Source organism: Protomyctophum parallelum (genome assembly GCF_964188405.1).
Source record: "Protomyctophum parallelum genome assembly, chromosome: 17".
Lineage (NCBI taxonomy): Eukaryota > Metazoa > Chordata > Actinopteri > Myctophiformes > Myctophidae > Protomyctophum > Protomyctophum parallelum.
In genome coordinates, this window is record NC_139719.1 from 47,131,562 (window position 1) to 47,146,731 (window position 15,170).

General features: G+C 43.5%; 2 protein-coding genes across 2 annotated transcripts in view; both read right to left on the minus strand.

Annotated features, from left to right (window-relative positions):
• The window catches only part of LOC310874818 (uncharacterized protein), a gene marked incomplete at its 3' end in the record, with an annotated part of 14,263 nt that extends 9,700 nt beyond the window's left edge, over positions 1-4,563 (minus strand). The window contains exons 1-4 of the mRNA XM_083787685.1: positions 4,237-4,563; positions 2,726-3,264; positions 1,433-1,475; positions 463-492 (exon numbers count right to left, since the gene is read on the minus strand). Coding sequence (XP_083643811.1) covers positions 463-492; positions 1,433-1,475; positions 2,726-3,264; positions 4,237-4,498 — 874 coding nt within the window. The 5' untranslated portion in view covers positions 4,499-4,563. The remainder of the gene's footprint in view (positions 1-462; positions 493-1,432; positions 1,476-2,725; positions 3,265-4,236) is intronic.
• A 3,202-nt stretch (positions 4,564-7,765) lies between these two features.
• On the minus strand, positions 7,766-14,286 carry LOC310874819 (GTPase IMAP family member 4-like; the record flags this gene model as incomplete). The annotated part of the gene is made up of 4 exons (XM_083787686.1): positions 13,762-14,286; positions 11,806-12,474; positions 9,198-9,376; positions 7,766-7,789 (listed from the first exon to the last, which is right to left on the minus strand). Exons 1-4 carry the CDS (start codon positions 14,147-14,149, stop codon positions 7,766-7,768), a joined length of 1,260 nt encoding a protein of 419 aa, XP_083643812.1. The 5' UTR covers positions 14,150-14,286.
• Between the last annotated feature and the right edge of the window lie 884 nt (positions 14,287-15,170).

Here is a 15,170-nt window from a genome sequence, read left to right on the forward strand (position 1 = left end):
CATTTGATACAGACTTATAGCATGTTATGTATGCACTATAATTGTATTGTATATAGTCATAGCACGTCATAGTACATATGTATAGCATAGTAGTATATATGTATAGTTTATATGTATAGTTTCATTATATAGATATTCCACTGTTACTTTCTTAGCTTACGCATGTTTCATGATAAATGTTTTTATGTGATGTATTCCCATGCTTTTTGTTCTTGCTTAATGTAAGTCGCTCTGGATTAAGAGCGTCTGCTAAATGCCTACATTGTAAATTGTAATTATAAATTGTAGAGTCATCAAGCCAAGCGTTGTCACGACGTGAAAGGGAACAAGGTTGACATTCCCACAGTGTGTCCAGGTGTAGATTTATGATTCATGACTTGCAGATATTACATTATTGATTGATTGATTGATTGATTGATTGATTGATTGATTGATTGGTTAAGGTCTGTAATATATCAGTACCATCGTCATCCAGATGGGTCTTCTTCAGCTCTGCAGAAACGACATTAAAGAGGAAAAGTTTAGTTGTCTTAATCACACCAACACCTGTTACCCCTTACCTTAATCACACCAACACCTGTTACCCCTTATCTTAATCACACCAACACCTGTTACCCCTTATCTTAATCACACCAACACCTGTTACCCCTTATCTTAATCACACCAACACCTGTTACCCCTTATCTTAATCACACCAACACCTGTTACCCCTTATCTTAATCACACCAACACCTGTTACCCCTTATCTTAATCACACCAACACCTGTTACCCCTTATCTTAATCACGCCAACACCTGTTACCCCTTATCTTAATCACGCCAACACCTGTTACCCCTTATCTTAATCACACCAACACCTGTTACCCCTTATCTTAATCACACCAACACCTGTTACCCCTTATCTTAATCACGCCAACACCTGTTACCCCTTATCTTAATCACACCAACACCTGTTACCCCTTATCTTAATCACACCAACACCTGTTACCCCTTATCTTAATCACGTTGTATTCTTCAAAACCACTGGGTTATTTAATCCATTAAATCAGAACATTTAGCGACGGACCGAATGTTATCCCGGATGTGGCTGAAGCAGCTAAAAGAGTTATTCACGTTTTAAGATTTTCGATCTCGTCGGCTAAAATGGAGGGGAACATTTACGATAACGTCCCACCGGAAAATAACATGGAGTGTTGCGCAACAGACTGTGGAGCGATGCGATCGGTTTTGATATCAATGAATCTCTTTTTGATCAATCTCCGTCCTGAGCGCTGGGCGTTACTAATTGAAAGGGCGGAGAACTTCGTCCTGAGCGCTGGGCGTTACTAATTGAAAGGGCGGAGAACTTCTTCCTGAGCGCTGGGCGTTACTAATTGAAAGGGCGGAGAACTTCGTCCTGAGCGCTCAGGGTGTTAATATGTCTCTTCTCTTACCAGAATCTTCCTCCTCCTCCTGCTCTGAAGACATGTTTACACCCTGAGAATGAAGAGGCAAACATCATAAAAGAGAATTTTCAGTCAAAATCAGCCATTCTAAACACCGCTACAAACTGTCAACCAATTACAATTACTATGTATGTAATTTGTAAATTGATTAGCGGTATACTGTGGTTACTTTGCGCCGTACGCACCGTCCCAGCCAACCCGCCACTTTTTATGCGTATGCACCGTCCCAGCAAATTGTGCCTGATACGGCAGTGGTGCCAGATTACATACATGTATACACAGGAGCATTACCTTTAATCCTCCCAACATTAGTCTGAAAACCCACCTTTTCAGAATCCATCATGGCCCGTAGCACTTACCGCACCCCCTTAGATAGCATTTCTGTAGACGTAGATACGGACGTAGATAGCATTTGATACAGACTTATATCATGTTATGTAGACAGCACTATAATTGCATTGTATGTAGTCATAGCACATCATAGTACATAAGTATAGCATAGTAGTATAGATGTAGTTTATATGTATAGTTTCATCATATAGATATTCCACTGTTACTTTCTTAGCTTACGCATGTTTCATGATAAATGTTCTTATGTGATGTATTCCCATGCTTTTTTTGTTCTTGCTTAATGTAAATCGCTCTGGATTAAGAGCGTCTGCTAAATGCCTTTAATTGTAAATTGTAATTGTAATTAAAACATATCGTCATTACGTCACCATCGAAGACCAATTACACTCTGGCATTGGGTCCTTTAATCCACATATTTCTTACGTCATCATTGAGAGCTAGTCATACATATACACACCATGTAATCTGGTCCCAGCAAATCAGGCACAATTTGCTGGGACGGTGCATACGCATCAAAAGTGGCGGGTTGGCTGGGACGGTGCGTACGAGCCGGGCGAAACTATTACTTGAACCTCAATTGGCTGCACAATTGGCTCCTGATTACACATCAAAGCTAGGCTAAATGCACACACATTAGGGGGGTGTCAAACCTATCTAATAAACTGAATAACTGGGACAGCACAATAATAATAGACAAGATATAATTATTATAATAATAATCATTATGTATGGTAATGTGATAATAATAATAATTATAATAATAATAATCATATGTATGGTAATGTGATAAATGTAATAATAATAAGTATTATTATAATAATAATCATATGTATGGTAATGTGATGAATGTAATAATAATAAGTATTATTATAATAATCATATGTATGGTAATGTATGTGACTAATGTCAAAGTAAATCCTCATCTCTCACCGGCTGGGGAGGAGCTACAGTAGTGATGTCAGCTCCTGAAGAGGACGCTATTGGCTGGGGAGGAGCTACAGTAGTGATGTCAGCTCCTGAAGAGGACGCTATTGGCTGGGAAGGAGCTACAGTAGTGACATCAGCTCCTGAAGAGGACGCTATTGGCTGGGGAGGAGCTTCAGTAGTGACATCAGCTCCTGAAGAGGACGATATTGGCTGGGGAGGAGCTACAGTAGTGACATCAGCTCCTGAAGAGGACGCTATTGGCTGGGGAGGAGCTTCAGTGGTGACATCAGCTCCTGAAGAGGACGCTATTGGCTGGGGAGGAGCTACAGTAGTGACATCAGCTCCTGAAGAGGACGCTATTGGCTGGGGAGGAGCTACAGTCGTGACATCAGCTCCTGAAGAGGATGCTATTGGCTGGAGAGGAGCTACAGTCGTGACATCAGCTCCTGAAGAGGACGCTATTGGTCCAGGATGCATCTTCAGCCAATCGGAAACCTTGTTGTCAGGTGACCTTCCTGCCTCAGATGGCGTTCCACCAATCACTGGAACACAAAGACAGCAAGACATTTACATGGCGTTCCACCAATCACTGGATTTACGCTGCAAGCTGTACATCTGTAGCCTGGTAGAACCACTCCCCCTGCTGGACAGCAACAGCTGTACATCTGTAGCCTGGTAGAACCACTCCCCCTGCTGGACAACAACAGCTGTACATCTGTAGCCTGGTAGAACCACTCCCCCTGCTGGACAGCAACAGCTGTACATCTGCTATTTTTAAAAGTTTGTGAAAGTGATTTTTTAATAATAATGGTTTTGTTTTATATATTTTGTACTAATCATCTCTTGCGGAATCCCTAGCTGGCACAAAAAGAAGGTCTGATGGGGGTCCACTGCCAAATATATGTGATGCTGGGGGTCCTTGGCAGACGAAGACAATGATATATAGAAGGCATTTGTAGAATAGGCCTCAGGTCTTAAGTTAACACATCAGCTTAGCGATAGCCTTTTATCTCTGATCCTAATCCCAGATTCAAAACAAGCTTTATTTACGTCCGATTCTGAACGCGGTTAAAGATAAAATCATGTCTCGGGTGATCCACAAATCCACCATCATTTAACTTGAATATAAGGCGCATCAGTGAAAATACCTTCGCTACTGGCATGGACATTGATTGAGTGTTTTTATCAGTTTGCAGAACGGGTACATTCCACATGAAAGCACAACTCAATACAAAGACTGTTAACTGTGGACGACACACTGATAAAGCATTTACACTTGTTTACAAGTTACAACAGGGTCCACCATGTTCAATTCATCAGAAGACACACATCTCCCTTAGAGATAGGGCGAGAAGTTCAGTCACACGAGGGAGACTCGGAGCAGAGTCGCTGCTCCTTCGCCTGGAAAGGAGCCAGCTTAGGGTGGTTAGGATGCCTCTCGGGCGTCTCCCTATAGGGAGGTCCTCCATTAGTAGTGGGAGGAGGTTAGTAGATCAAATGATATTGATACTCACTGCTTGGAGGACTGAGGTCCATGCTGGTTCTGCTTGGAGGACTGAGGTCCATGCTGGTTCTGCTTGGAGGACTGAGGTCCATGCTGGTTCTGCTTGGAGGACTGAGGTCCATGCTGGTTCTGCTTGGAGGACTGAGGTCCATGCTGGTTCTGCTTGGAGGACTGAGGTCCATGCTGGTTCTGCTTGGAGGACTGGGGTCCATGCTGGTTCTTCTTGGATCTTCTGGGTCCATCACCACAGACGCCACCATCCTGTCAATCATCTCCTGCTCTCTCCACCTCCATTGATCTTCTCGTGTTTTCCAGTCTTCTTCTGTCAATCTTTGCTTTTCTTTCCGTCTCTGAAACATCTTCTTCATTAATGAACCTCTGTCAGAGGCCTGGCTCATGCTGTCGTATCCTGAAGAGGGCGCTAATGATCCAGTACGCGAGGACGAAGCCTCGTCAGTGAACCAGCTGCCGTGTCCTGAAGAGGGCGCTATTGATCCACGACGTGAGGACGAAGCCTCGTCAGTGAACCAGCTGCTGTGTCCTGAAGAGGGCGCTATTGATCCACGACGCGAGGATGAAATCTTGTCAGGTGACCAGCCGTGTAAACTTCCTGTCTCAGACGGCGCTGCAACACTCACTGGAACGCAACGAGACATTTACAATGATGAAAATACAAGAACATAAAACTACAACTGAGCTTTATTATAACCATTAATATTAACGCATTAACGCAACGAGACATTTACAATGATGAAAATACAAGAACATAAAACTACAACTGAGCTTTATTATAACCATTAATATTAACGCATTAACGCAACGAGACATTTACAATGATGAAAATACAAGAACATAAAACTACAACTAAGCTTTATTATAACCATTAATATTAACGCATTAACGCAACGAGACATTTACAATGATGAAAATACAAGAACATAAAACTACAACTAAGCTTTATTATAACCATTAATATTAACGCATTAACGCAACGAGACATTTACAATGATGAAAATACAAGAACATAAAACTACAACTAAGCTTTATTATAACCATTAATATTAATTCATATTAATATTGATTCATGTTTTAAGCATTATGTTATGCTTTAGCTGTTGAAAAATAGCAGATCTACAAGCTCATAGGTACGAGCTTGTAGGTCTGCTATTTCTGAAAAATCGTGAAAATGAAAATGTGGCGCAAATCTTTGCTTCTGGAGGGTGTCTCTGGAACAACATATTTTCAGACAGGGGTCGGCAGCCAAATACATATATATTTGGGGGGGGGGGTCCTTGACATGAAAATGATTAAGAACGACTGACAGAAACATTAGAGTCGTCCCCAGGTCAAAGGTCAAAATGGGTTAAGATAATATCGTTGCTGTCAGTAAGAAAACTACCCAAAATGTTAATTTTTCAGGAAATGAAAAATATACATTTTAAAAGAAATGAAAAAAAAAATACATATTTTTAAAACGATGCAATACTGCCTCATCAAAGTTGGTATTGTGACTTTATATGTTGTCAATTACTTGCATGAGAGGGGGAGAGGTGGTGGAGTTAGCTGCTTTAGCAGAGTTTGAGAGGGGGAGAGGTGGTGGAGTTATCTGCTTTATAGCTGAAAGTTTGAGAGGGGGAGAGGTGGTGGAGTTAGCTGCCTTAGCAGAAAGTTTGAGAGGGGGAGAGGTGGTGGAGTTAGCTGCTGGGGAGAGGTGGTGGAGTTAGCTGCTCTAGCAGAGTTTGAGAGGGGGAGAGGTGGTGGAGTTAGCTGCCTTAGCAGAAAGTTTGAGAGGGGGAGAGGTGGTGGAGTTAGCTGCTTTAGCAGACAGTTTGAGAGGGGGAGAGGTGGTGGAGTTAGCTGCTGGGGAGAGGTGGTGGAGTTAGCTGCTTTAGCAGAGTTTGAGAGGGGGAGAGGTGGTGGAGTTAGCTGCCTTAGCAGACAGTTTGAGATAGGGGAGAGGTGGTGGAGTTAGCTGCTTAATAGCAGAAATTTTGAGAGGGGGAGATGTGGTGGAGTTAGCTGCTTTATAGCAGACAGTTTAGGAGGGGGAGAGGTGGTGGAGTTAGCTGCTTTATAGCAGACAGTTTAGGAGGGGGAGAGGTGGTGGAGTTAGCTGCTTTAGCAGACAGTTTGAGAGGGGGAGAGGTGGTGGAGTTAGCTACTTTATAGCAGACAGTTTGAGTGGGGGAGAGGTGGTGGAGTTAGCTGCTTTATAGCAGAAATTTTGAGAGGGGGAGAGGTGGTGGAGTTAGCTGCTTTAGCAGACAGTTTGAGAAGGAGAGAGGTGGATGGAGTTAGCTGCTCTAGCAGACAGTTTGAGAGGGGGAGAGGTGGTGGAGTTAGATGCTTTATAGCAGACAGTTTGAGAGGGAGATAAGTGGATGGAGTTAGCTGCTTTAGCAGACAAAAACCTCAAAAATGGAGTTATGAGGTTTCCTCCAGACATCTGGACTGACCTCTGTTAGCAGATCCGTTCTACTGACTGATACTCACTATCTTCCATGCTGGTCCATCTACTACCAGCCGACGGGGTTGCATCTTCTGGCTCCGTCATCACGAACCTCAGCATCCTCTCGCTCATCTCCTGCTCTCTCTCCTTCCATTCTTCTGGCAGGGTTGGATCTTCTGGCTCCGTCATCACGAACCTCAGCATCCTCTCGCTCATCTCCTGCTCTCTCTTCTTCCATTCTTCTGGCAGGGTTGGATCTTCTGGCTCTGTCGCCACGAACCTCAGCATCCTCTCTCCCATCCTCTCTCTCGTCGCTCCTTCTCTCTTCTTCCATTCCTCTTCTCGTCGGTTCCATTCTTCTACTGTTAATGTCTTCTTTCTTTTCAGCCTTTCAAACAGCGTCTTCGGTCTGGTCTCATGGGTTGGCTCCGTCACCACGAACCTCAGCATCCTCTCTCTCATCGCTCCTTCTCTCTTCTTCCATTTTTCTTCTCGTCCCACCTTGAAGTGTCCTGAAGTTTCAAAGTGTCCTCCGTTCCTCGTCACCATGGCTTCTGTTTTCTCCATCAGCTGTGTTACCTCTGAAATGTCCCACTTGACACCATGTAGAACATGGTACCTGTAGCCACATTTCTCCAGGATCCTCCTCAGAGGTTCTCCTTCAGACTCGATGTACTCCTCAACACGTCTCCCTCCCAGCCAGGCTCCAAACATGAACAGAACCAGAGCGTGTCTCCAGACTGTGTGCCCCAGCAGCTCCATGTGTTCCTCCACTGATCTCCTGTCAGCTTCACAGAATCTGGACCTGACATCGACCGTCACCAGGACAGCGTGGGGTCCAGGAGAACACAGAGTCACACCGTGTAGAAGGACGTCTTTGGTCTTCTGGGATGGAGGTGTAGTCGACCAGTCTGGACACATCACCACACTCACTGTTCTGTCAGCAACTCGTCTCTGTTCTCTGACACATTCTGTCAGTTTAGGCTGGGTTTTAAACTCCTGGAATATGACGTTTACTGTATGTTAGTCATAATAATAATAATAATAATAATATTAACTGATCAATTATGATATACATTTATAGGTTAATCTATCCACCCCTGTATACCATGATCTGTAACCATAAAAGGATGATCACATTAATGTGTTATTAATTATAACATTAAAGTGAGGAATACATTAATGTGTTATTAATTATAACATTAAAGTGATGAATACATTAATGTGTTATTAATTATAACATTAAAGTGATTAATACACTAATGTGTTATTAATTATAACATTAAAGTCATGAATACATCATAATAATATGAATTACAATCCAATAATATGATTGTGAAACGTTAATTTCTGCATAATGAGGACTTTTATGTTTGGTATTGTGACTATATTATTATTATTCTTGGCCTTAAGCCCTATTTTATACTTTGGCTACAGCTTTAGCAGATCTACAAGCTCAAAACACGTTGACATGCAGCACGTTGTGAGCTTTTAGATCTGCAAGATCTAAACATGTTGCTGTTGCTATGAGACGTAATGTAAGCAACACAGCACAGCATGACTCAAGGTCAAGGTCAAGGTAAACTTTATTGTCCACAAGGGATTTCCCTTGTGGACAATAAAGTTTACCTTGTCTTGGGCTTTCACCCCAGCTACAGCCACACATAAAACATCACCCCAGCTACAGCCACACATAAAACATCACCCCAGCTACAGCCACACATAAAACATCACCCCAGCTACAGCCACACATAAAACATCACCCCAGCTACAGCCACACATAAAACATCACCCCAGCTACAGCCACACATAAAACATCACCCCAGCTACAGCCACACATAAAACATCACCCCAGCTACAGCCACACATAAAACATTACCCCAGCTACAGCCACACATAAAACATTACCCCAGCTACAGCCACACATAAAACATCACCCCAGCTACAGCCACACATAAAACATCAATGACAACAAGAATACATTACAGAGGAAGACACAACATTACACCATAGCACACATGATGTGGATAATCTAGCCTCACGTAGTTACCGCTGTTTCAGAGCATCGTTCAGCATCTTAGTTGATGCTGATACAAACGATTTTTTTAATCTGATGTACTTCCACTTTGGTTCTTTGTATCTTCTCCCAGAGGGCAGAAGTACAAACTCGGCATGTAAAACATGGGTAACATCACTGACGATTCTTTGAGCCTGTTTTAATGTAGCCTGCTCATAAATAGACTGCAGAGAGGGGAGTTGTCTTACCCCTATGATCTTCCCTGCAGTCTGCACCAATCTGAACAATTTGGAGAGATTACCGAACCAAACTGTGATGCCAAACCTGACCAGGCTTTCCAAGACTGCTCGATAGAACACTAACATAAATTTTGGTCAACACCATGAACCCTGAGACGTCGGAGGAAGTGCAGTCTTTGCTGTAGTTTACTACAGAGACTGTCAACATGTGTATTCCAAGTCATTGAGTTGTCAATACAGATCCCCAGGTATTTATATGAGGAGACCTGTGAGATGGTCGAGTCATGGATGACCACAGGCCTGTGGTCACCAATACTCTTGGGGTCAAACACCATCTCCTGTGTCTTCTTAACATTAAGAATAAGGTGGTTGTCGTCACACCACTTTACAAAGTTCTGTACCTCTGAAAAGTAGTCAGCTACATCCCTATCCCTATCCAGAAGGGCTAAGATGGCAGTATCATCCGAGAATTTTATGATGTAATTGTTCGGGTTGCCACTTCTGCACTCATTAGTGTACAGGGTAAAAAGGACAGGTGAGCTAACGCAGCCCTGGGGTGCTCCAGTACTCTGACATAGTGCCATTCACACTGAGCCTTTGTGTGCGTTTAGTTAGGAATGAATGGTACCATCTAATAATAAGCGGATGGACATTTAGGTCCCTCAACCGCTTTATTAAGAGGTGTGGCTGTATTGTGTTAAACGCTGAGCTGAAATCTACAAGAAGAAGGCGTGCATAGGCTTTGTTATTGTCCAGGTGTTTCAAAAGAAAATGGTCCAAGGTCAAGACTGCGTCCTCTATACCCCTGTTGCTCCTATAGGCAAACTGGAAATCGTCCAATGAGCAGCCTACCGCTGCCATCAGCAGACTGACAATGATCTTCTCAAAGCATTTCATGACTACTGAAGTCAAGGCGACAGGACGGTAGTCATTATTTTCCTTGCAGCCTGCCTTTTTGGGAACAGGAATAATAATAAAGTCTTTCCAGGTGGGCGGAACAGTACATGAGTCCAGTGATTTCTGGTAGATGGGACACCAGGCTGACTGCATGAATGCAGCAGCCGGCCACATATCCCGTCTGGACCTGAAGCCTTCCGGGGACTCAGTGTGTGTGCGTGTGTGTGCGCGTGCGTGCGTGTGCGCGTGTGTGTGTGTGCGGGCGTGTGCGTGTGTGTGTGTGTGTGTGTGCGTGTGTGTGTGTGCGCGGGCGTGTGTGTGTGTGTGTCATACACTATAAACAATATAGGCTTAGGGTATCAGCAGTTCTGTGCACATGCTAAGCACACATGTAGGCGCGCGAGTGAACGTGCATGTATGTGTTTGAGTGCACGTGCGTGCGTGTGCGTGACCGTGGTACCGAAATGAAAAAATTCCGTTACACCACTGATGACAGCAGATACTTTCACATTATCATCATAAAACATGTATATTTAAGGTCTTTACTGTTTACTGTGAGATCATTCATTATAACATCTCATTCAGATCATAATTATTACTCACCTTGAAGTGAGTTTCTGTAAACACAGCCTGATGCAGAATCCTGTTTCCAGCTCTGTCCCTGTCAACCTGCTTTCCTCCAGCCAACACCACTCTGACCTTTGATTGATGTTCTCCTGACACTAACACACACACACACACACACACACCCCCACACACACACACACACACACACAGGCGTAAAGCAGTGTTTCTCAAACTCTTTTGTGCCACGGACCCCCATGTGAGAGTGTTCTGTGTCAGGGACCCCCATGTGAGAGTGTTCTGTGTCAGGGACCCCCATGTGAGAGTGTTCTGTGACAGGGACCCCCATGTGAGAGTGTTCTGTGACAGGGACCCCCATGTGAGAGTGTTCTGTGTGTCAGGGACCCCCATGTGAGAGTGTTCTGTGACAGGGACCCCCATGTGAGAGTGTTCTGTGTCAGGGACCCCCATGTGAGAGTGTTCTGTGTCAGGGACCCCCATGTGAGAGTGTTCTGTGTCAGGGACCCCCATGTGAGAGTGTTCTGTGTCAGGGACCCCCATGTGAGAGTGTTCTGTGACAGGGACCCCCATGTGAGAGTGTTCTGTGACAGGGACCCCCATGTGAGAGTGTTCTGTGTGTCAGGGACCCCCATGTGAGAGTGTTCTGTGACAGGGACGCCCATGTGAGAGTGTTCTGTGTCAGGGACCCCCATGTGAGAGTGTTCTGTGTCAGGGACCCCCATGTGAGAGTGTTCTGTGTGTCAGGGACCCCCATGTGAGAGTGTTCTGTGTGTCAGGGACCCCCATGTGAGAGTGTTCTGTGTGTCAGGGACACCCATGTGAGAGTGTTCTGTGTGTCAGGGACCCCCATGTGAGAGTGTTCTGTGACAGGGACCCCCATGTGAGAGTGTTCTGTGACAGGGACCCCCATGTGAGAGTGTTCTGTGCCAGGGACCCCCAGAAGAGAAGATTTCTGTTAAAAAAGCTAATATATTTCAAATATTTTCCTAAAAGTTCAAAAATAGCAGATGTACAAGTGAAGTGATGCTCTGCAAGCTTGTAGATCTGCTATTTATGACTAACCAACATACTGTATAACATATGGAACATGTTGCAGTGGGACTCCCTGGAAACCCCTCAATGACCCCTGGGGGTCCTTACCCCTTAACCCTAACCCTCAAGGACCCCTGGGGGTCCTTACCCTTAACCTTAACCCTCAAGGACCCCTGGGGGTCCTTACCCCTTAACCCTAACCCTCAAGGACCCCTGTAAGTAAAATAACATGTAATTGTATTGTACAACACTTACATATTGTGGTAGTTGTAAGTCCAAAATTAGAGACAGACAGACAGACAGACAGACAGACAGACAGACAGACAGACAGACAGACAGACAGACAGACAGACAGCTTACCTTCACAGAGAGCTTTCAGGGTGGTCAGTTTCCTGGTCAGTGTCTGGACACGTTCCTCCATGTTCCTCTTCCTCGCTGACATCTTCTCAACTTCACAGTGTCCACCTGTGTTTCCTGACAACATCTCATCTATCTTCTCCAGAAGCTGTGTGACCTGACTGTCATCTCTCTTCTGGTTGTTGAAGACATGGTACCTGTTCCCACATCGGTCAAGAAGCCAGCGGAGGTCTTCTCCTTCAGCCTCAATGTGCTGCTCAATGCTTCGTTCTCCCAGACGGTCTCCATGGGTGAACAGGACTATAGCGTGACTCCAGAGGCTCTGTGGCAGAAGGCTCATGTGTTCCTCTACTGCTACTCTCATTTCTTTGGTGAATGCTTCACGAAGAGGAACGGCCAGAAGAACAGCATGTGGTCCAGGAGGACAGAGACACACACTGACCTGGATCTCCAGTCTGTCCATCTCTGAGGTGTCCTGTAGTGGACGGTTGTAGTACCAGCCTGGTGAGTCCACCACTGTCACCTGTCTCCCTGCTACGCTGCCCTGTCTCACCTCACACTGCGCTGACCTCAGTTCAGTTTGAAAACCACTTCCTGTCAGAATGGTGTTTCCTGCTGAACTCTTCCCAGATTCCATCCTTCCCAACATCACAATCCTGAGGTCGGTCCGTCCTGTCAGAGAAAACATTGTTTACTTTCACTTTGTTTAACAACATCTTCAACGTTTTGGTTTTAGTTTAAAAACGCTACAATAGCCGATCTACAAGCTCATATTGCTTCTCAACGTGACACACTGTGAGCTTGTAGATCTGCTGTTTTCTCTATTTGTCATTATAACAAAATACATCGTTGCTGTAAATTATCGACCTGCCTCACCATACAATACAGGAGTGTCACGCTAAAGTAGTGAAAATAGAAGATCTACAATTTTATTTTATTTCATGTTAATGTTTAAACACGCTGACCCAGGTGTCCCTATTTAAAAAAAGAAAATAATAAAAAGAATAGTGAAAATAATGATCTACAAGCTCACATCACATTGCAATGCGCTGCGTTATGAGCTTGTAGATCTGCTATATATTTTATTTTTTTACAAATTTTAAATGTTTTAAGAATACTAACTAAGAGGAAGGGTTTTGGACATACAAGGTCAACCCTATACTTAGCTGAGTGGAGTCCCCCAGGGAAGTGTACTAGGCGTCTACATGTTTTCACTCTACACTAAATGTATTAGCCTACAATAGCAGATCTACAAGCTCACAACACCTCACACTGTGATGTGTTGTGAGCTTGTAGATCAACTGTTTCAGTGAACTTTTCTTATTTTAACCACTTTTTGTTTCTATGTCAGTCGTTCTTTGATTTTTCAAAAATAGCAGACGTACAAGCTCATAGCGCGCCACTCGGTGGCGCGCTATGAGCTTGTAGGTCTGCTATTTTTCAATAGCTAAAGCATAACAAAATGCTAACATCAAAAGGGTCTTCCCTCCCAGTTTAGAGCCCTGAGGAACTCCTCTCAACCACATGGGCTTTAACCCTTTCTGGACGGGAACTCCTTTTGGTGTTTTAAGCATTATGTTATGCTTTAGCTATTGGAAAATAGCAGACCTACAAGCTCATAGCGCAGCACAGAGTGGCGCGCTACGAGCTTGTAGGTCTGCTATTTTAGAAAAATCTTGAAAATGTGTCTTTGAATATTCTTTCAGAGCGAATGTTTTTAACTCATATATTTGCTTCTGGGGTGGGGGGGGGGGGCTATTTTCAGATTGGAGTCGGCGGCCAATTACAGATAATTTCGGGGGACTTGACATGAAATAGTTTGAAAGCCACTGGTTTACTGTAAAAACAGGTTTTTCAGAAAACTGTCATGATTTAGAAGACATTTTATTTATTTTGATGTCAGGCCTAAATGGGTTTAAGTGCCAGTTAATAATTAATTAATTCATCCAGTGTTTTTACCTCTTTCTGACGAGCCGCGGCCCAGAGGAGGTCCGGTTGGTTGTTTCTGGGCGTCTTTCCTCCTTTGTTCTGCTCTTCTTCTGATACTTCTCTCCTTCTCCTTCAGTTCCTCTGAGACGTGTTCTTCTGTCTCATAGTGACCACCATTACTCTGCACAATCTGATCTACCTTCTGCAGCAGCTCTGTGACCTGACCACCATCTCCTCTGTCACTGATGTCAAGGACATGGAAGCGACCTTCACATTTCTCTGTGAGATATCTTAACTGATGGTTAGATCTAATGAGACCAGGTCTCATGTTGTTTTTATCAGCTACAGTGAACACCACAATAGTGCGTTTCCACACTGTGTCACTGAGGAGGAATCTCACATGTTCCTCTGCTGACATCCCTGTTCCTGTATATGGGACGTCCAATCTGACCACTAGGACAAAGGCATGTGGTCCTGGAGGACACAGACTCACACTGCGTTGGATTTCTAACTGGGTGAGTTTTGGGGTCAGATCTAGGGGCTGATCAGACTCCCATCCTGGAGTGTCGACCACACTGACCTGTCTCCCTGACACTAACTCTTGTCTCATGACACTCTGAGATGTGAATGTGTTTGTTCTAAAAGCCTCTCTGCCCAGGATGATGTTTCCTACTGAACTCTTTCCACTGGGTTTATTTGAATCTCTTCCCCCGATCAGAACAATGTTCAGTTCTGACGGGTCGCTGTTCTTCCCTGGTTGGAAAAAATAAACATAATATTGATACATATCACAGATGATATTAAACCAGTATTATTAGTTAATTAAACATAATATTGATACAGATCACAGATGAGATTAAACCAGTATTATTAGTTAACCCATTTTGGGGCGGGAACCCCTTTTGGTGTTTGCATTATGTCTTGCTTTAGCTATTGAAAAATAGCAGATCTACAAGCTCATATCGCGCCACCGAGTGGCGCGATATGAGCTTGTAGGTCTGCTATTTTTGAAAAATCGAAGAACGACTGACATAGAAATTAGAAACATAACATTTTCTCAAAACTGTCAGGATGTAGAAGACATTTTTAGAATCTGATCTCAGGTCAGAATGGGTTAATTAAATATAATATTGATACAGATCATATGAGATTAAACCAGTATTATGAGTTAATTAAATATAATATTGATACAGATCATATGAGATTAAACCAGTATTATGAGTTAATTAAACATAATATTGATACAGATCACAGATGAGATTAAACCAGTATTATGAGTTAATTAAACATAATATTGATACAGATCACAGATGAGATTAAACCAGTATTATGAGTTAATTAAACATAATATTGATACAGATCACAGATGAGATTAAACCAGTATTATGAGTTAATTAAACATAATATTGATACAGATCACAGATGAGATTAAACCAGTA